The 22,952-nt window shown below is 37.9% G+C and overlaps 2 protein-coding genes across 4 annotated transcripts in view; one reads left to right on the top strand and one right to left on the bottom strand.

Annotated features, from left to right (window-relative positions):
* Positions 1-3,314: 3,314 nt before the first annotated feature.
* Positions 3,315-14,775, bottom strand: CEP55 (centrosomal protein 55). The gene is made up of 8 exons (XM_085065217.1): positions 14,166-14,775; positions 12,051-12,338; positions 9,754-9,798; positions 8,877-9,015; positions 6,660-6,973; positions 5,605-5,676; positions 4,855-4,980; positions 3,315-4,410 (listed from the first exon to the last, which is right to left on the bottom strand). The coding sequence occupies exons 1-8, from the start codon at positions 14,346-14,348 to the stop codon at positions 4,204-4,206; spliced, it is 1,374 nt and encodes a 457-aa protein (XP_084921343.1). The 5' UTR covers positions 14,349-14,775; the 3' UTR covers positions 3,315-4,203.
* Positions 14,776-16,124: 1,349 nt separating this feature from the next.
* Positions 16,125-22,952, top strand: part of MYOF (myoferlin) — a 60,943-nt gene continuing 54,115 nt past the window's right edge. For all 3 annotated transcript variants that reach the window (XM_085065215.1, XM_085065214.1, XM_085065216.1), the window contains exons 1-2: positions 16,125-16,338; positions 22,232-22,287. In XM_085065215.1, the coding sequence (XP_084921341.1) occupies positions 16,251-16,338; positions 22,232-22,287 (144 nt within the window). In that variant the 5' untranslated portion in view covers positions 16,125-16,250. The remainder of the gene's footprint in view (positions 16,339-22,231; positions 22,288-22,952) is intronic.

The raw sequence follows: 22,952 nt of genomic DNA, 5'->3' as shown, positions 1-22,952 counted from the left end.
TGCCTTAATTAGGCTGTAGAGTTTTCTGAGTTGAATGAGATAATACTGACTCTCTCAAGCTTGTTACATTGGTAAAACTGGCACTTTCACTGACACAGTGTGCACATTCACCAGTTTTGAATTGATGAGGGAAATTAAGCCTGGTTGCACTTCCATCAAGAAGCCAGCTGGATATCACTATGATAAGGTCCCAGGCTTCTTTCTTACAGGATATTCTGAAGCACTTTATCTTGTTCTATCTTTTTGAAACCATTAATTCAGTATAAAATACTTAACTTTTTGGTTGGTCACAGAGACAGCAAAATGCTGACTGCTGGTGGGGAGCTCTGTTCCAGGTCTGAAGGAGGACTGCATGTGAGGGGAGGTCTCACTTCATGCATACATGTCCTGTTTGAAGTCTGCTTTCTTTGCAACAGACTCATTTGACATTGACAGTCAGTGTTAGAAGAGAATTTACATCTGTGCCTCCTCCAGAGCCTCTCCTTTCTGTGCACTGAACCTTTCTTGAGCAGTCACGTTTCTCACTGGCTGGCTTGGCCAGCTCCCACTCAGGATACCAGCTTTCTGAATCTTCTTCCTGGAGCACCTTGTGGAGGGGAACCTGAACGCCCCAAATACCAAAGAATCAGACACCATGGTGCTGTTTGTTAAAACAATATGGGAATGAGGCACTTCCCAATTATAAGGAATTAAGTGACATCAAGTTGCACTTGTGTCATTTGTTTTCCAGCAGGATAGTGATGCATGAGTGCACATATTGATTTGAAACAGTTTTGTCTGCTTAGACTAGAAGTTTATACAGACATAGGCATACCAGTAATTTTCCAGTTGAAAAAACACAAAATTAAACTGTTTTAATGACTTCTGATGCAGCAGCTACTAATTTAGCATGTAGTGAAATAACATGAAGTCAATACAGAAGAACCATTGTGGCTTTTTAATTTAAATCTTACCGTGTCTTTTCCTCTTGCAAGTCTTTATGTGTCGTTAAAAACAGGGCTTTGAGGCACTGTGAGAAATCAGTGGCTGATGTCCCTGACCCAAGGCAGACTCACCAGTCAGGGATAGTTTAAGTAGTTACATAAACTACTTAACTCCAGTGGTGGAGATTTCACAGCCTCCGTAAGTGATGTGTTTCACTGCTCATCTGCTCTAACCACCAGAATGATTTTCCTTATCTGTTGCAATTTTGAACGTTACTCATTTTTTTAATGAAATTTTGTGATTTTTAATGTTTTTTCTAGACTGGATAGGCCTGATTCTTTCATGCATTTGATTAGAAATCTGAAAGACTTCTACTACATTCATGTTAGTCTGACCTGTTCTTTAAGTACAGTACTCAAAATCAACATAGCCATGTGAAAGATGGTTATCAAAACCAACAGTAAAACATGCATAATCAAGTAAATTATTAGAATTTGATATAAGAAAAATAACAGAGCCATCTTTCAGTTTTTATTTCACAGGCAGCTTTCCTTATGGAAAAAAAACTATGTGGAGTTCTAGCTGTCTTTCCAGCCACCCAACATTGAGTGAGAATAATTTATTTTGCTGTTTAAAAAGAACAGTGAAAGCTAGGATTTATAAATATTCTAGTATTGGTAAACAATTGTATTAACCCCCAAGCTTCCCTAGATCAACAACTTCAAATAATGCAGACCTTCTGCTAGGCTGAAATTCAGTTGCTTGAAAGGGACATAAAAGAAAAAGGCAATTGAAATTGTGCTTGAAATAATAAAGATATTGCTGTTGCTTCCTGCCTTACAAAGAATTATACTTACAGCTAATTAATTCTTACCAGTAAGGTGGGCACATTAGGCACAAGCTTTTCTTTCCCCCATATAACTAAAGAGAGGAGCAGCAGATCTTCATCATGAACTTTCAGAATAAAAAAAATATTCTGAGATTTCTTAGCTTCTGAAGAATGGAAAAAAAAGCAGAGATATGATCTGCATACCTTATGAAGTTGGAGTTTTATAGTTGGTTTTAATTTCATGTAAGAGATGACAATAGTATTTGTGGGTCTGCTTTCAAAGCAAGCATTTTGCTTCACTAGAATGTAATTTTGTTATTTTTCAACATATACCACATTAATGACCTGTATAAATTTATCAGCCAGGGGCTTTTTGTGCTTAGGTGTAATATTTGTCAGGTAGGATTAAATCCATTGTTAAAGTTCAGAAAAGGTGGAGTTAAACGAAACTTTTTAAAGGTTATCACATTATCAACTTTCTGAGTCTCCCTCTACAGTATCAGTTTCTAATGTGAAAGTGTTTTGTGCTAATTTAAGAAATCCTCAGAGCTACTGAAGAGTGCTGACCTGTAGTAGGCAAACCTATTTCATTTATAATACATAAAAGATCAGGACTTCCTTTTGCAGAAACTATGCTGAGTATGCAGCTGGGAATAGAATACTAGCTGATTAAGGTGTTGTTAAAAGACAAGCTAACTTAAACTTTCGAAAGAAGTTTAATTAGAGATTAAAATTATTAGGCTGCAATGAAAAACGTAGTTATTATCCTGAACTAAAAGATCTTTAAAAAGAGATGAAATTAAGACTATTTCCCTCATGGCAAAACCTTGAGATTCTGAAGCATAATTTCTGTTTTACTCATTAGCTCATGGTATCTTTGGTCAGAAAACCTGTTGCTAGCAATTGAGTAAATTGTCAAATACAAAGATTAGCCTGAGATATAGTCAGTGAAATTGAAAAGTGGATAGGTAGTGGCTAATACAATAAATCTGGCAGAGATTTTTCAGATATAAAGATAATACCTTTTAATATTTTCTGTCTCATGAATACTGGATTTAATTGATAATAACATCACTTGATACTATAGGTTATTGAAAATAACTTGGAAAACACCTTCATATTTAAGAATAAGGTTTAACCATCAGGGATTAAGGTGAACATCATGGGGTAAGTGCATGCATTTTTGCAGCAAAGCCCAATGGAGAAAGGGGATACCAGCTAGCAATTAGAATCAGTATGCCAGAGCAAGATACACCTTGGGTATTTGTGTGTCCTTAGCAAACCATTCTAAAATAACCAAATTTATTCTTAACTAGTGTATCTTTGTAAAATTTCCTCATTTTATTAATTTCCATGGAAGTAACTTTCTGTTGGGACTTCACTACAGATGCAAGGAACAAAATGCTCACAACACATTCAGGTTTACAGTAGGTGCTAGAGAAAAATAACACTGCAATTGCAAATCCATTAGAGGTGGTTTTTTGCCAGTTTCTAATTTGTTGCCAGAATTTATCGATAACTTGTGTTTTGTATAAATATGAAGATACAGTGACACTTCAAATCCATCAAAGCAATTTATTGAAAACTGCACTTTGGAACATTTGTCAAATCTAACATTGAATAACTGACATTTCCCAACTTTAACCTCTAAAATACAGAAGCAAAGCAAGTTTAATTCAGCATAATTCTATATCCAAACTTCAAAAATTATCTCTGACATTGAAACAAACTTTTTTTAGCACCAAGAAAGTCTGTCTTTGCTAGGAAGTTGGTTTTCCTGAGATTAAACCTTGGTCAACATTTTAGTCACCCCAGACTTTGGTTCAGGATAATCAGCTACTTAAGGTTGATGTTTTCAACATTAATCTTAAGCAGCAAAGATCTAAGATGACCCTCCTGAGTTTTTATGTATCAAGATGATGTATTTCACATGTATATGATGTACAACACATGTATGTATATCCTGTATATATTACACATATATATACACAGACCATGTATAAATAAATATATATATAGTGCACCTACGAGGGCCAAAAATCTTTTGCAGCTATTCTTGTTAGTTAAGGTGCAAGCACAATCATCAGGATTCATCAACCAAGAACTGCGTAAGCCAAACACTAAAATACAGTCTGACACAATAATTGTGCTTGCACTATTCTTATATTTAATAGTGCAAAAAGAAAAAAGTAGTCAGTAGTTTACTGTATAAAATATTCCTAATTGTAAAAATATTTCCGTTTGCAACCAGAAAATGCAGTAGCTGTTTTGCAAAAACATGAGGTAAAATACTAAGGCCAAATTATTATAATGTTAATAATATTTTCATGTAACTGAATTACAAAATTCAAAGTCCTTTATATAACTGTAAGAAAAAAAGCTTTAAAAAGATCTTTTGCCAAGCATACTGGCAGCATATATAGAGCAAAGACAGTAAGTCCATTTGGAGCTCAAGCTGTACAGAAGTCAATGTGTGCTAGTAATTCTCTATGCTGGCTTATTGGATATGGCACTTTACATCTGGGACACTCAAGAAAGCTTTCATCAAGGAAGCTGGAATGTTTCAGGGGAGGACTTCTGTCTAATGTGGTCAGCTTCTTGTCAAATACAGCTTGCAAATCTTCTTGTGGCTCCATACGTCCAGATTCCCGGAGTTTCTGGATAAGGAGGAGCATCAGGGTAAGACTGGGACATGCATGCACTGATCAAATACTGTAGGAAAATATATTAAGGCTTGATGGCACACAAGCCTTGTGTGTGTTACAGCACTAAGGATTGTGCTCTGTTCAACAGCAACAGGTCTGAGTGGAAGTAAATTGCAGCTTTGTCATGGTGCAACAGACAAAACTGGGTCACAGACTGTGATACAAAATACAGTGTGTTCCCTGCTCAGGAACCTGACTGTTCTGGAGCTCCTGCTGCAGTACTGCGCTGTGCCTGCTGTAGAGAAAAGCACTGCCTGCCTGGCACAGGGCTCTGCACCCTGGGGAGACAGACATAAAGGATGGAGGGACACTCAGTGCTTGAAATAAAATCCCAAAGTGAGAGATTTATGTTTATGCAAAATCCCTAAATTCACCTGCAAGTTATTCAGTACATACCAGAGGTTCCAGCCGCATTATTTGCTCCCTGGCCTTGCGCAGCTCCTTGAGGACTTGGTTTAACTGATGCTCCAAGTTCTGGCGATCAAGCTTTCCATTCTCTAAGTCTGTGGTGCATATCTGGATCTGGCAGCCCCCCAAAGTGAAAAATTAAAGTCAAAGTTATTATAAATTGGGAGGAATGTTTCCCGTTTATGTATTTAAAGTCAGTTTTGCTCTGCAGTAACATCTTAAAAGGGGATTAAAAGGAAAATTTAAATGATAAATTTAAAATTGCATATTGCTTTTTCACTCCAGTGAAATTCGTACATGTCCAGTTATTAAAAGCTCCCTTAGCAGAGGTGCAGTTTAAAGTTATTTTGGTTGGAGGGTGTTTTAATGCCAAATAAAGAAAACAGAATATATGGCAATGCAATTATTTCTATATTAAAAATATATTACAAAACTTCAATTAGCTGACTAGTTTTAGGATGTTTCCTATGCCTTATCTGAGGCTATAACTGTTGAACAAGTGATTGTGGAGAAAACAGCATCAGGTTTGATCATACTGTCTTATCAGTAGAAGGTTACAGATTTTCCTCCTGACAGATGTGTCAAAATTTTAGGATCAAGAGATTATGCATGGTTGAATATTCGTGCCTAGCACTCCTTCATTTAACATACTAATCATGCTTAAATATGAAGTTACTCTAGCAAGACTCTGTTCATAACACAGATTAAATATCAGCACTTTAGCATATAATTGGGTACCTGTTTTTCCAGCAAAGCTATTCTTGTGTGTTCTGCCTCATGTCTGAGCAATGATTTACGAAGAAGTTGCACCTACAAGACAGATGAACACTTGTAACAAACAACTTCCATATACAATAGTTAATAAGCTTAAAACATAATTACTTTATAATGGGATGGAAGCACACTTTTACATTCCAATGCCAACAGAAAATGTATGCCTGTTTTGCCACAGCCCAACTCAATTTAAATCTCTACTTCTCTGAGGAAAACCCTAGTGAAAAATTATTGTTGGGAAGGGGGAATGCAGGATGATGTTATTGTTAAAAAAAAGAAACCAAAACCTGAAGCTTCCTAGGTGATTGCCAGGATGCTGACAAAAATATACTCACAAAACCTGTGTTTGCACTAACACAGTGTTAGTGTTAATAAAAGATGTTAATAAAAGCAAACAATGCAACTTTTTTTTTAATAGAAGAGAACAAGTTTAAGGTTCAGAAAGTACTATATTATGATTACGGAAATACATTAAAATATCCTCTGCTTTCACCATGTATCAACTTTTTTTATAATGCTGTTGTTCAGCTTCAAAAAATGAAATAAACTTCTTTTAATCATTATTAACCAGTGAGAACCAGCTTGTGTTTAGAGAGCTTAACTATTTTTCTGGTTTTGGCCTGTTTTAGTGTCTAGTAAATTTTATTCTCTTATTTCAAATATCAGTTGTATTGTAGCTGACAGGAGATAGCAAATATTAGTGGTATTCCATAGTTAGGAGCACATAATAAAATGAATTTTAACCTTTCCTGTTCTGATTTACTATTAGTCTTAAGGATTAACTATATTAGAATCAATTCAATATTTTCTCACTTCTCTTTCATGTCCCTTAAGACCAGGGAAATAAATGAACAAAGAAGTTCCTTGTTAAATAACTCAGTTTTTACCACAAGGACTTGAGTCTAGATCTATGTGAAAAAGTTACCAGAGAGAGTGATGGTCCATTCTGATTAACTATGCATTTTCATCTCTCTTGATCCTTTGCTAATGATCTCAAACCTCCAAATCCATCTACTTACCTGACGTAAAAGATCTTCATACTTTTCTTTTTCTTCTCTGAGCTGTTCTTTGATAGTTTCATTTTCTTGTTTTAATCTTTGTGCTTTCTCTTTCATTTTATTTTCATTTTCTTGAGTCTTCATTTCAGCAGCTCGCTGGGACTGCAATAAGGCATTTAAACTCATTATCTCCCCTTGTGTTTTTTCATACGTCTTTTTGAATTCACTAAGTTCAGATCTCAGCTGGGTTATAGTGCGCCTTTCAGTCTCAAGATCACTCTTGGCAGTTAGTAACAGCTGGTTATAATATTCTTGCTTTTCCTCTTGTAGATGACCTTAATGAGTCAGAAATAATTGAGTTAGTAATGTGAAGAAAAAAAAAATCACCTTAAAGTTCAGAGCAGTAAATCTTTAACATAATTTTAAGGCTTATTAATAGAAATTGACATAGTAGGCTATTGCACAGCTCAGATTAGAACTAAACTTTAGTTAAAACAGCTTTCAGTATTTATAATGCGTTAAGTCTCCTTAGCAATATAGTTACTGGCAGACACAGTTCTTGTATGGCTTCATGCATTACACTGACATATGGGATGTGACCCAGAGACTGGGCTCCTACTTCCACTTCTAGGCTCCTTAGCAAAGCTGCTGGCATTACTCCCTCCTCAGATACCCTTGGGGTTGTGATGGATTCTACTTTAACCTTGTTGATCAAAACCAGACCTTCCATTGTCTTGTACAGACCATATTTTTCAAATTGTATGCAAAAATTTACTTCTACATAGCAAATAGAAAGGACTAGGATAGTTCTTTTGATTAAAAAAATGCTTGCTTCTTGGGTAGCAGATGTTACTTAAACCAGAGTTTGAAAAATTTCTGCTTGTTGACCCAAGAAAACTTGAATAAGTAGGAAAAAATTGAGGCAGACTCAGAAATTCAGAAGTAATACAAAATATACCTAGAAGCAGAACGAGGAACACAGAATTTCATGGGCTTTGCTGATTTTTGGTACTGCAAGTTTCGTGACTTGATACTTTTCCTATTGAAGACTTACCCTAGTTCTTCAAAGTGTAATTTTCTAGGGAGAATTTCCTGCTTGACTGTTCTTCCTTCTCTCAGCTATGAACTAAGCCTTACCTTCTCATTAGCAATACTCCTTTATAGAGCAGTGACATCCACAGACCTAGGCCAAGTTTTCCTTGGAAAAAGTTGACATATGTATTTTCAAGTTGTATATCTAGGTTCTTAGAAACTTGGATTTCTGCTACTGCCTAGCTGCTTGAAGAGAGGAACTTCTTACACCCTGACTCCTAATCGCCGGCTGCTCTTGTGGCAAAGCTTTGACTGCAGTAACTCTGAGTTACATTTCCTGCTGAGCTGAGTCTGCCTCCCTCCAAAAATACTGTTCATAGATTTCTGAACAGCACCAAAATGTGATTATGATGATATTTTACTGTTTTCCAGAAAGATTCAATCAGCAATACAGAAACCAAGCCACTGCCCATGTATTACTTGTGGATATGCTCTTATTCCACACAATGCTAGTTCTGTTTAGTGAATTTACCTTGCAGGTCAGGTGCAGCATGTATGAAATTAATAATGTGATAATAAGAAAGTAAGTCAATGCCTTCTGGTTCTTCTGCTCAACGTGATTTTAATTTTATTAATACTCAGAGGGTGTGCCTTATTGAGGAACTGCTCAGCAAGGAAGTGAGTTGGAGGTGGCCAGATCCTTATTGTGAAACACTGCTTTGGAGAGGTGCCAAAACCTATCACAGGTTTTCTTGCCCTGTAACAACTCTTCAAGTGAGTAAAGAACATGGCAATCTTGAGTCATTTTTATAATATTTATTTTGAAAAAAGTAAATTAAAAAAAATCTGATCCACACCTAGCTAATAAATCCTTAATGCTTCCATTATGTCGTTTGAAAGTGTACTTTGAAGGATGGGAGACATACATCTATTTGCCTCAACACTTTGCACAAACAGAGAGGTTGCTAATAGAGTGTCAAGGCTGTTAAAAACCATCTTTGAAGTGGATAAGAACAGGAAGTACTACTGGTCAAGTAAAATGGCAAGATAACAGGAAGCAGAGAAATATTATTTAACCAAGTTTTATCATTAAGCAGCCAAAGTGTTGAGAACAAAGTCTTGATTTTGTTTAATTGTTTTCAGAAAATTTATTCTATAGATTATTATGGTTTGGGTCACTTGTAGGGGAAAAAATAAAGTCAATACCTTCTGAATTTGATTTAGATTCTTGTTGGCTAACTATTTCTGCCTTCTGTTCAAGTTCCAAGATCCTTCCAAGCAATCCCCTGACATATGCTTCCCGTTGCTGGTCATACAGTAGCCACTGCTGGTTTTTTTCAAGAGCCTTCATGAAAAGAAATGGAAGAACAACAGGTAATTAATCAGATTTTAAAAGTATTTGTCTTACATCTTAAAAATATTAGAAGTTATATATTACACAGTTTAAAGATAAGCTGGTTTAGTCTGCTGCAAATTGTAGTAATCTGTATAATAAATAAATAAAACCATCTTCATTTGGAAAGTTAAATCAGGATGCTGAGCATAAGTTAAAACTGCAGCTATGGGAAAATGACTTAAAGACCAAAGGTTTTCATGAATCATGCCTAGATTATGAAGAATTAGCTTTTCAATATCAAATATAAAATAAAATAGAACGTAACAGTCCTTGAAGGTGGAATAAACTAAAACTGTATCATTGCAATTTAGTTTGTAAGAACAAGGATTTTTTAGCTGTTTGGCTATTCAGCTTGGAAGGGACCTCAAGAGTTTTCTGATCCAACCTCATGCTATCCCAGGCAGTGTCAGGTTCCTAGAGGCTCCTGATTTGTCAGCAACCACTTTATTCTGATGTTCCAAGCAAGGTTTTTCAAAGGTGATGGAAATCTTAATTTTTTTCTTTTGCAAATTTTTGGGTTTTATAATTTAAATTATTGCCCTGTCAAAAATAATTTTAGAGATTATATTTTAGAGAGAAACATACCCTCTGAGGTCCCATACTACCCAGAAATGTGTATGATCATAATTTACATTCTTCTGCATCTCAATACAGATGGTTTGTACTTGAAATGTACAGGAAACTTACATCTTTCAATTGCCTTTCAACTTCCATGATGTTTGTTGCAGCTTCCTGCAGACAAAGAACAACTTGTTAGTGTTGCTTAAAATACATGGCTGAAACAGCAAAGCTACTCCTGTACAACCATTAATCTCACATAAATAGCATTTGACTATTTTAAAAATTAAAACAGATGCATTTAAAAATTAAAGCAGATGCATACATGTGCATTTTGTGTTTAAAGATCTTTATAGTTGGTTTTTGGTTTTTTTCTGAAGGATCTAAGTTACATAGAAAGCCATTTCTTATATTTAAAATAGACTCTTCTGCAAGATATGGGACAAAGATTACATGGAATTTATTCCATAAGTCTGTAACTCATAGTTACATTAAAACATTTCCTAAGAAAACCATCATGTATTTTCTGTTGAACTGCTGTCTTGGAAGTCCTGAAGGGTGTTCCCCAAAGAGCTTTTGAAAAATGAAGACATTTAAGGGTATTATTTAAGTAGACAAAAAAAGGTAAATGTTTCTTCTGGTTTTGTATCCTCATATGTTTGACAATAACCCAGACCTATAGGGGTTGTGGGGGAAAGCCAGAGACCTCAATGTTTCACTGGGATAGGAGGAAGACTGTAAACATCTGGGAAATCATGCAAGCCTGTCTGGAACCATAAGGACAAACTGCCTGATTTTCTGAGACCTGATCCACAGTGCAGTGAGTATGACTTACGGAAATGTATGAGTAAGAGAGTTTTTGAGACCCATCTTGAGACTAGAGAGAGCAGTTACACAGTCATATTTCTTCCACTCTGACATGTCTGGTCTCTGAATGACACAAAGTGTTTATGAAATTGTGTAGATGTAAGTCAGAGGGAACCTCAATGAGGAAAAAAAAAAAAAGTAGATTACTACCCAAATTCAAACTACTTTTTTCCGACGTTTTTCTGTGGGTCTGGGAATATGATTTACAACAGAATTTATAGCTGAAAAATGCAGAACTTTGAATCCAGTTATTAAACCTCAATTTTATTAAACTAAACTATAAAAATAGGACTTAAGAGACATGGCCTCTGTTTCTATGAACATTAGAATCCTGCCTCAGTAAAAACTTTCCCAAAATTGTCATAAAATGGTTGTTTCCATTTCAGAGCTCATATGCCACCTAGCAGTTTCAAGCAGCATTGCTAGACTTGTTTTCAAGTTCTCCGAGACATCCAGTCAAAACATTATTGTCCTCTGTTGATAAATCAGTTAAAAATTTAAAAGAAAATGATGGTTTTGAAGTAAAACATTTTTGGTGGTTTATTGACAAAAATATTATGAAAATCTATCAACTTAACATAGATTTTAACACCTCTAACAAAGTTCAAAGTCTCTTAAAATTGAAAATAAATACGTTGCATTTGAAGTGGTATTTCTCAATATACTGCATTATTAGAAGTAGTGTATGTACATGTATTATCATTCAAAAGTAGCAGATGAAGACATTTCACTATGTATTTGGCTATAGCGGAATTTCTAGAAATTGCTTAACTCCGGTGTAGAGTGCAGGGAACCAGCACCATCTGCAGGTCAAAAGCTGAAAAAGAAAGACCTATGTTTAGGCACCAACTTCCTTGTGCCCTCATAGAGATACTACTGCATTTTCCACAGAACATTAGAAAGGGGTAGGGGGGTAGAAAAACAACTGTAGAATACTCAATGGACTTATAAACACTGCCAAGGATTGGCACCATACCTACTGACGACTTTACATGATGCTCATTATTTCTGTCCTATCCTGTGTCACAGTGAAGTATTTACCATGTGTGATGCCATAGAAAGTACAATTAGTTTCAACAACTGAGACACAAAAGAGGATTCATAACAGCAGCGAGGAGAAGGATGTTCTCATGACTGAAGCTGAATTAGGTGAGGAGCTTAGCTTGTCTTTGTTTGTGCCCCACATCTCTATCACTGCTGCCTTCTCACTCTGTCTAATCACTGAGCACACAAATCTGAGAAGGGCAATGTCTGCTTAAGCAACACTGGATCATCATATGTAGTATCACAAGTCACACTACCTGTGTGTGAGCTTGAACAAGGGACCTTGAAAAACAGCAGGAGAGAATTCCCTCTCCAGCTGTGTTGCCTGAAGTTGTGCTCTCTGATTGTTCCTCATTCAGAGTTCGATCTGGATACCATCTCTCTTCATACAAGAATATTTCAGCATACAACACAGCTTGTAAGAAAATGTAAAACCTATCCTATTTTATAACACGTACTGGTGCTTAGTGGGCACAAATTCTAATTTGCAATTGCAATATTTCTTCAGTGCTTACCTGGGATGTCTGAGAAGTACTACTGGCTTTGTTCTCAAGATCGGAACATTTTTCCATGACTGCAGATAAATTACATTTTAACCGGTTAATTTCTTCTGACAAAGAACAAAGTAACTGTTCTCTCCTTTCTGATTCTTTTATTTTTTCCTCTAGTTGATTTTGTAGTAAGGAAACTTCATTATGCTTGGTTTTGGAGCTAAGCTTGTCTTTCATGTTTTGGATTTCTCTGTCCTTCTCTCCAAGAAGATGGTTGTATTTTTCTTTTTCTTTTTCAAGGGAAAATATTTTCTAAATGAAACAGAACAAAAACGAGTAAGTGTTAGTCTACGCATAAAATGCATTAGCAAGTTTATGGTAGTTTGAGATGATCTGAACAGCAGGGTGTAGTGGAAGGTATCCCTGCCCGTGGCAGGGGGAGTTAGAACTAGGTGATCTTGAAGGTCTCTTCCCTACCCAACCCCTTCTATGACCTTATGATTCTATAATACTCACTTTCAAAGTTCTCTCTTAGCCATTAATTAGCTGAGAAAATTAGTTTTAACTCAAAGCAGACAATACTAGAGCGATCATCTGAAATATTTTAAGTGGTAGTAAAACCAGTCTGAAATAGATGAAAAAGGGAAAGAATAGAAAGAACCAAATTTCACAGGCTTGGTAGGTACTCAGTTTTGCATATGAATAAAGATCACTACACTATATGAACCTTAAAACAAAAGCAGTACAAGAAATCCAAAACATTTCCAGTGAAGAGGTCAGTGCTACATTTTTTGTGTATTTCTTAGCATATTTCGTAGCTTTTGGGAAGCAGCAGAATCTTCTTGCAAACTACATGACCATGACAGTAAGTGAGCTTAGAAAAAAGTTGTAACAAAGCATTCAGGAGAAAGATCCTCTTTTCCAAATTATCTGGCCCTTAAGTTTCAAAATGTGCTTTAGCAGATATTTTCAACATGCACTCTCTTTCCAGTAGGCCTCCAGCACAGGCAATTATTACATAGAATTAGTACTGCATTTAAGATACCATAGGGTTCTGCATGAACTTCAGATGTGACAGCATTTAATTCTGGGTGAGAAAGGCTGATGTTGAAATCCTACATGTTTACATTAAGTCATTAGAAGATGTCAGAGAAACCGAAGGAAACGGAATTTGAGAGAGCCTCCTTTAGGAGAGTGGTTGAACACCACTGCTCACTAGAATTAAAACAGTGACACCAAAGAGTAGCTGGTATATCAAACCGGCACGTGATTTTCCACCTGTAGACTAGGAACCCAGAATTAAATAACTAACATGAAGCAAAAAGCAAACACCAACAGACTCAGCAAATACACTAAGGAATTTAGCTACAACTGTGCATGAGCTGCCCATAGCTCATCCTTGCCTTAGGTCTTCTCAACTAACATTGTCGCACAGACACATGACAAATCTTTTGGTTGAAAAAATGGGCTGGAAATACTAGTGTGCCTAGTCTCCATTAGTTGTATCCTCTTCAAGAGTCTATTTAAAGTTTCCTCATCCTTCTGGGAAGCCTGACAGCATGTGACTAGGTCACATATTAAGTCTTGAACTTCTCTCTCTGCAACCACAGATTTACCTTGAGTAGAACAGTCATAGAGACATATAGATGCTGCAATACCTTGCAGGGTCTTAGTTTCTGCTCTTTAGCTGCAGTGGAAGAATAACATAGTGACGTGATTACAATTTAATTTACCTATAGCTGAGTGGGAGCTTGACAATTCAATTCAAGCGAACACTCGGAAGTTTTTGGCATGTTCTTAATCAAGTGTTTGCAAACATAAAGTTCTTTGCAGGAAGTGCTTAAAATAACTCTCAGAGACGTGTTCTATTGGACTCGTGAGGACAGCTATTAATGGACTAATTGGCACCTCTGGCCTCAAATCTTTGTATTTACCAGCCTTATCAGAGGAGCGTGATTTTATTAGCTCAGCTATCATTGAAAAATATCTGAGAATGAAAGTGTCAAACTAAGTGTCTAACACTACTAAACCAGCCGTGCCATCAGAAGTTTTGAGAGCAAAGACGGGTCTCTCGCTGCCGAGCCCCAGTGCCATGTCCGCGGGACACTGTGGGCGCTGGCTCGGGAGAGCCCGGCTCACCTGCAGGAGCTCGCTCCTCTCCGGGCCCGGCACTGCTCCTTTCTCTGCGCCGACCTCCTCCACGGATCTCCTGGGGGCAGCGCCCTCCTGCTTACCCTTCTCGAGCCCGCTGTCAGCTCTGGAGCTGCCCGACTTTAGGCCCCACTTGCCCATAATCCGATCTTTAGCTGCCCTGGCGTTCATCTTCAGGCGCCTGTACAAACCAAACGCGGCGCTTCTAGCGGGCAGGACACGGCTTCCGGCAGCTGGAGTCGATCGCAGGCTGCGCGGGCCTTCCCGGGTCCCGTGGGGATCGGAGGGGCCCAGAGCGCCGGGGGACACGGCCCGGCGGGGGAACACGGGACACGGCCCGGCGGGGGGACACGGCCCGGCGAGGGGACACGGGACACGGCCCGGCGGGGGGACACGGGACACGGCCCGGCGGGGGACACGGCCCGGCGGGGGGACACGGCCCGGCGGGGGGACACGGCCCGGCGGGGGGACACGGGACACGGCCCGGCACTGCTCAGTCGGCCCCAGCCCGGCGCCGCTTCCGGGAGTTTGAATCCCGCGGCTGCAGCTCGTCACTTCCGAAGCTTCCGGATGGTCCGCGCAGGGCGGGTGCGGCAGGGGCGGGGCGCTTGTGTCACCACCCCCTCGTGTCCCTGCCCCTCGTGTCACCGCCCCCTCGTGTCCCTGCCCCTCGTGTCCCTGCCCCTCGTGTCACCGCCCCCTCGTGTCCCCGCCCCTCGTGTCACCGCCCCCTCGTGTCACCGCCCTCTCATGTCACCGCCCCTGTGTCCCCGCCCGGCCGGTACGGTCCCCACGCTCCGCCGCAGGGGCTCCCAGCCGGTGTGAGCGGCAGGGCTCGGCCAGCGCGGGGTGCGGGCGGGTGGGACAGTGTGCCGCGGTGCTCGGGACGAGTCTGCAGGGCCCGCTCAGTGCTCTCTAACGTGTCTGCTTCCTCGTTCCTCCCTGAACATCTGTGGTTTTCCTTCTCCAGAAATCTTCTTCACCTACCCAAAATCTAATCATTTTAGAAATTACAGAGTAAGCTAGGATAGTTCTTAGGTGACCACGTGAAAATTAGGCTGAACTGCGCTCACATGTGACTCATTTTGCTCCCTCTTGCTGGTTTCCCCTCTTCTCTCTCCTTGGGGACATGTGTGGCAATGGCAGAGTGCACCTCTCGGGTTTTCACATCTGTTCACAGCTGAGAAAAACTAATACTGAGCACGGGGAGCTCAGAGCTCTTGTGCTTATCATCCTAGTTCGTGTTACTGGCGTGTTCGTGCACGTGTTCATGGGAAAACATTTCTGTTAAAACATTCATATGACTCCAAACTATACGGACTGTCTTGTCTCTTTGCTTTTAGGTTTGTTTTTTGGGTTTTTTTGCACGCATTTCCTTAATCCTTTTTCATTTTTAGTTATGCACATATATATTTCAATAATTCCCCAAGAACTCTGCTATGTCCAGGATGTTCCATGAGGAAACTCAGTGTTTACTATGTAACACGTCGTTGTTCCGGAGCGCAACAGGAGGGGGAGGACTTACACTGCTTTTGGGGACAGCCCTGGTTTCTGACTGGGCTGTCACAGAGACAAGCCGAAAGCATTTGCGAGCAGTGACGTTCAAATATTTAAGAGGAAAAAAATATAAGTGAAATTTCATACCTTGGTAAACCGAGAGGCAGATGTGATTTAGCTCGAGTTCTAGAGTAGTGCATGATGTTCTTGTTGCTTAATGCTTATTCTTGCCTTGGTTGCTTGCGAGAGATTTATCACGCAGTTTCAGAATAAAAGCAGCAGCAACAACAACAAATTGCGGTTTTGCAGCGTGCTTTTGTGTTACAGGATTTCACTAGCGAAAGCTCTTTCTGTGCAGCAGGACAGAACCTGGTGTCAATTTACAGGACTTTTTTTTTTTCCCCATAGCTTTGAGTCGCTAGTCCGTCATAGATCCACCCATAGACCTCCTTTGCTGTAAACCAGCAATTCCCTGCCTCCTCTTCCTGCTAGCATTTCAGTCCAGAAGTTAAGGACTGTGAAACTGAAGACTAAATTCCTTTGGTAGTAGTCAACATTTAGGCAAAACGGGAAACAATGCTTCGGGTGATTGTGGAATCTGCTACCAATATCCCTAAAACCAAGTTTGGGAAACCAGATCCTATCGTTTCTGTTATTTTTAAAGGTAAGGAAAACTGTCATAAATGTATTCTGGGTGGAAGTTTTGTGAAAGGTAATGCCCTTTGTACGTATTTGAAAATCTGGAAAACATATTTTCCTGAAATTACATCTGATGTAATTTTAGGGAAGACTTTTTAATTAGAGACAGGAGTTACCTGAATGAAGTTTGAACTGGGTGGAGCACATTGGTCTGTCCTGACCAGCTGTGCTTCTGTTTCAGGATCCACATTTTACAAGCTTTTGCAAGGATTAGCCCTTTGCTTTAAAAACAAATCTAATTGCATCGATGAACCCACTTTTAATTCTGATACTGAAGATTACCTTGTTTTCCATCTGGAAAATAATTCCTGTCTTGATTGCTTTGAACAACCACTGCTCACTGTCACACACATTTTTATTGTGACTGGTTTACTGTTGTTACAAGTAGTATGTTGAAAAAACAGTAGTACCATTTCTTAAGGTGTTTGGTTTTAAGTTTGGGTTGGTTTTTTGGTTTTTGTTGTTTTTTTTTTTCCACAAACAGAACTGCACATCAAAATTTTGCCTGTTGAGATTATTTAATTTAAAGATTTAGGAAGGAAATTGTATTTATAATTTTCATTCCTTGTCAGTTATATATGGGAGAAGGAGAAGACCATGATAAATTTAGCATTAATATGTAAAGCTGATTATATTTTACAGTATACTTTACCTGTTGACATCATTACCTCAATTGACTAGAATAGAAGAACTCTATTTCAAGTACTGTTTTATCTTTAAGGTGCCAAAACTTTTAAACCATTTTGGATCATGTAATACATCAAACCAAACTGTGACAAACAGGCATCTTAACTCCTGGTGACCTGGTTTCCTAACTGTGCACTGAAATCAGAATAGTATTTTAAAGTGTGAAAAATCATTGCAGGGTTTTGTCACCTTTAGAAATCAAATCTGAAATCATGGCAGCTGGGGGCTGGGAAAGGACAAGGCTCTGCACAGATTTTTGATTTTCAAAGTAATGTATTTTTAGATACTTTTATTTCAGCAACAGAAAAATGTGAAAATGTGAAATCATTCAATTTCCTTGAGTTTCCTCATTTTTTCAAGTTTTGGTGGTTTTGGGGGGGGCTGGGTTTTTTTTTTTACCACCATGTGTGTTAGAACAAGTAGTGAAGCCTGTCTCAGTAGCTTTTGGAACTTCATAACTCTTAAAATATGATTTTACTTGCCCTGCAGAAAGTGATGATACTGTATTTTGGTTTTGTTTGTTTCACATTCTGCTGCTTCTTCAGTATCCATTTTCTCTTTTCAGTTATTGCCTTTCTTTGCTTTCCTGTCTAGTTTTGCCTTTCTGTGTTGCCTCTGTTTCTTCAGTTTCATACTCCAGAGCTGGTTTGTGCCTTCCCTTCTTCTTTATGATTAAGTGTATGTTTAATCCCTGCTTGTAACCTTTTGTTCCTGCTATGTGCTCTAATGCAGTTCATTTTTACCTAGTAAATATGAGTTTCAGATTTTTTTTTCTGCACTGCTGGATTTGTTTTGCAGTCCTTTGGTTATCTAAACACAAGAATTGGACAACAGAAATTAACTGGGATTATATTCCAGTTAATATAATATTATATTATATTAATATATATAACTGGTATTATAACTGGGATTTTTAATATTCCCAAATATACTTAACCAGTGTCAACTTCATAATTGTGACAGGTTTTTAGCAGGATATTTAATTTCTCCTTCTCCTACCACTTCTATTTATTTGATTTTACTACATAACAACAGACTGAATTTTTGCTTTCTGTCCAGAGTGATTCAAGTGGGACAGAAAATACCTGGCTTTTACCAGCTATTAAGCAGCTCTGATTTAATTTGTAAGTGGAGTGCCTGGTTGCCAAGTGCAAGGGCATAAGGCCATATCTGAAATAGTTCAGCTTCTGGCTGGTTATGTTTATAGATGGTTTTTTTATATACACTGCCAGGTCTCCCCTCACCCTCTTAATGTGTAGAGATGGGAAACCAGTCTTATTTTGGTAAGATTTATGTCAAAGGGCATCAGTCTTTATCCTTAGTCCCTACCCAGTGTAAATCCTGGGGGACAAAAAAACCACATTTGGGAGTACATGTTCTAAACTGGGAAAAACTCAAGCATTTGCAAGACTTTGGACACGGCCCTGCTGCACATTTTCATGTTCTTGTTTGACTCTGGACTGTCGTTGGTGAAGTGAACAGCACTCATTTGACAGAAAATTGCTGTGGGAGCCAGCATTTCATTGGAACAATATTTTGTTCAAATTTTAATTCACAGGACCTTTGCTGATGTCAGGTTCACATGGAAACACAGTCTTTCAGTCTCAGACATTTACAGCCATGCTGTGAAGAAAAAGCTCATGATCCTACAACTGTTTGTATGAAAATGACTGCAGATGTTTTATATGTTAACACAGATAAGTTAATATGGTTTCATCTGTGAATAAAATAGATTTCATCCAATTTGTTTAAGCTGGTTACAGACTAGGCAGTCAATGTAGTTAATACAATGTAGTTAATACATACTAGCTGCATATTAGGAGGAAATAAGCAGCTCTTAATGTTCAGTTATCTTACAGCTGAGAAGTTCTGTGCAAGCATTTAGTTGTGGGTTTTTTTACACATTTATTTCCAGTCCAATGGAATAGAATTTTTATTTACTTTAAGAACAGCTCACTGTTCAAAGAGAGCTACACCCTGAGAGTAAACGAGTATCGCTATCTGGAACTGAGTGCCGTTCATGCAGAATTCTGAGTTTGTCACTCAACGTGAGACACATCATTAGTCAAATTAATATGAAAATTAATTTAGCAAGCTGCCACTTGCTAAAATGACACTAAGTGATAATGATTAAATCAGTATAATTGTTTTGGTTTGTAGGTTCTTGTCTTAGGGGGTAAAAATTGATTCAATTGTTTGTATGTGTAGTCAGTACTGGAATACTTAGCGCTTTGAGCATTTCTTTTGACTGCCTCATTCCACTTTATGCAGTGAAAACTGAGGTGAAGTGGCATTTAGTTTGATTGGCCCAACCTGAATAAAACTTCTTTTTCCGTTTGTGCTTAATCTGAGAGCTTTTTAGCAGGCCTGCAGTAGTTCATAGCTATTTTAGTTTATATGTCAGTGTGCAAAAGAAAATAGTTTTAGAGTGTAATTATTCACTGAATTTATATTTTCTGTTCTGCAGAGAGTTAAATCATTTAAATTTCATTTCCTGGGTTTTGCAGGTCTGCCCATTTTATCCTGTAGTTGCTGCTACCGTGCAATCTTAATTCTCCTTCCGTAGAAATTTTATGGGAGACTTAGTTAACTGGAATGTGATTCTTGAATCCTAGACTTAGGACTGTTGTAAAAGATACTGTTTGCTTCTGGTATTCCCCACCTGCTGATGTTGATTAAAATGCTAGTTATAGTAGAAAAAAATTGAGATGGGAACATGGATTGTTTTGCTGCACTGTAATAATCTTTTTAATGATGGAGCAGTTATTATTTAAACAGCTCATTTTAATTTCTTTGGGACACTGAGTCAACTCATTGGCCATTAAATTCTTATTACAGGTATTTCCACTTGAGAATATTAACTAGCATGTTAAAATATAAGGTAGTATAATGCTTCCATCAAGATAAAACAAATAGTGATTTCTTCTACCATACCACAGTTACTGTATTTAGTTTTTAAAGAAACGAGTATATAGATTGTCCTACCTGTATCCACTATAATTTCCTATTTCATGGTAGGGCCACACGGAAATGGTGACTGGGCCTGTGGTACAGTTTGTCCTGATGTGGTTTGGTCTTGGTTGCTATAGCTGCAATCATTGCCAGGAAAACAGCCTGAGGACCTGAAACTTACATGAGGTCCCAGAATAACTGAGCAATCCACCTCACCCTGCCTGGCCATGGGGATTTTTGACTGGAAGAAGAAAGAGCTTTGCCAACAGCTCCAAAACAAATACCACCACCACCACCCAGTGCATTGAAATACTGATAAAAGTGTAATAAAAAGGAAGTCGGTAAAGAGACGAGAATATATGCAAAATATGTCCTCAAGGAATGTGAATGTCACATTCTGACTGACTAAAATTACAACTAAAACCCAGTGTAAGCTGTGCTTCCCAGTGTTTATTCGTCCAAGTTTCACACAGATGAATAACACAAAAAGGTTTTCTTCTCAGTGGGATCTAGAATATGCCTATTAGTGGAAACATAAATCTTCTTGATTTTGTGAAAATGGATAAAACAGAGTGGAAAATTTTGCACCTCTTCAGGAACTCTTCTGACTGTTGTTCAAGCCAGAGTTCTCCTTACCTTAGTTACATTTTACCTTAGACAGGGATCATAGGACTTTCATCCATTAGTTCCATCAGAATCAGGTCTGTAATTCACTTTCTCCTTTACAAACAGGTGTAACTGTTCCTTTATTTCACTGGCACTGGAAACATCTTTTCATCTCCCAGCTTCTAGGGGACTTTAAGGATCAGTGCCCAACCCCAGATATTCTGGGATACTTAGTTTTGAAAATGCTTTGTCTCCTATTAGATAGCATGATGTTGAATTTCTCTCACCAGGCTGTTAATTAGTGCTTTGTTCTGCAAAATGTCAGTCCACAATATGGTATGTTATGAAAGCTCTTTCCTTTGTCCTACAACATGAGTCAATATCCTGTATAAATTGTAGACAATTCCTGTTACATAAATGAGAGTCAGTTCTTGCAATTTGCAGCATGGGCTGACTTTCTGAGAATATCCCACTCTCATCCAATAAAAATAGCCAACACAGTCTGCTGCCTGAACAGTGGGTATATGAACTTACCCATTTGACATATCTTTCCTCTTGCTTCCCAGGCCTTTGCAGCATTTTCCAGGCTAGGTATGGTCATAACTTGCAAATAACAAAAATGCAATTATCTTTACAGGAGTCCTTAAATATCTGGAGTGTGTCTGAAGCTTGGCTTTCTTGTGGTAGCTGAGCATTTTGTAGATCAGCAGCTGCTTTACTGACTGCACTTAAATATGCTTGTTTGTTATCACTAATATATGCAATCTCTGTTTAAAGAGCTGCATGTTTGCTTGTGCTCTTTTGTGCTTCTGAGTGTCAAAAGACTCATCCTCCATCAGAGCTATATGCATATAGTGCAACTGAAAAGAAAAATAATGCCACGCCGTATGTAATTAGCGCCACAACCCACATTCCCAGGATTTGTAGGTTGCCCAAATGCAAATTTTACCATGAAGTATGGAAAATTTGTAATTTCTGTAATTTTTAGGCCATGGTAAATATGGGTGAAGTTGGATCTGCATAACCTCTGGAAACCATTTTTTCAGGAAGGATTGCATTTCCTCTTACATGCATCTGTATTTCTTCTAATATTTGCTCATTTAAACCAGAAAGTACTGACACTGTAATCATATCTTCTTAAGGCTTTTTTCCATGTGATTTTATTTCAGAGCTAAACACTTAAAAATATTTTGTAACTCGGATATGGTAAATATGTAACATATTTTCTTTACTACTTTCAGAAGTAGTACTTTTCTGCTCTCACTTAGATGCAACTGTTTGGTTTGATATCTCCAGGTCTTCTACTGTGTGTTTTTTTATCATTACTGAAGTTGAAGCTAAGGGTCATAAAAGGTGGAGAAACCTAAATATTTATTTTGCTTTTTGGAAATTCATCTAGCTATGCTTAAACAAAACAGAGTAAAAAGCCTCAACTACTAAAATTGCCCAGGGGACTTCTTGATTGTAAAATGCGCAACTTCTGGAAAAGGTAAAAAGAATTGGAACATTTGGTTTAAAGCTCAAACCCTCTTTAGAAGAGTGAAAGGAAAAATGATGATATTTGTGTAGTGCTTTAGCAAAAACAAGTAATCCTACTTTGTTTGTATTTGCAGATGAAAAAAAGAAAACAAAGAAAATTGAAAATGAACTCAATCCTGTTTGGAATGAGGTAATTTTTTTTAAAGTAAATCCTTAGTCATTTTTAAGACAAAATGATTGTAAGGTCATGAAGTCAGTTTCAACAGCTGCGTATGCTGTTGAAAGAGGATCTAGTGCTGCGTGTTCTTTCAAGGTGTTAGTAAATGCAGGTAAATGGATTAATCTTGCACCATCTATTACAATTCATGAAGTAATATGTTAATGTAAAATTAGGTGGATAACTGATGAGTTTGTGGCCTGGTTTTGTTCCCACTTTCTTTTGATCAAAATGATACTCAGCCATTGTTTAGCAACGTATATGGGAGCATAATGGGATCATTTATTGCATACCAGGAAAAACTATACAGAATTAAAAGGAATCATTTGTTGAAAATCCTCATGGCTTATTTGTATGATTAGTCCTATTTTGCATCTTCAGTAATATTTTTCTTGGGGAAAATGTTTTCTTGGTAGTGTTTTTTCACAATGATAAATGAAAGTTAAAGTTTTTCTTACATTTTGTAATTAGGATTACAGAGAATGGGAACCCACAACTGTTTGTTTAAATTCAATGGCAACTGAGTTCAGCCAGTATTGGAGGGGATTCATATCAGATATTATGAATGACAATACAATATGTAGGTTAGTATGAGGAAGTGGAACTGCAAAAGAAATTATGGCTCACTATTAAACAAT

The sequence above is a fragment of the Lichenostomus cassidix genome, chromosome 6 (genome assembly GCF_008360975.1).
Source record: "Lichenostomus cassidix isolate B80296 chromosome 6, HeHo_3.0, whole genome shotgun sequence".
NCBI lineage: Eukaryota > Metazoa > Chordata > Aves > Passeriformes > Meliphagidae > Lichenostomus > Lichenostomus cassidix.
Note: the sequence above shows the minus strand (reverse complement) of the source record. Positions and strands in the feature narration are given on the sequence as shown.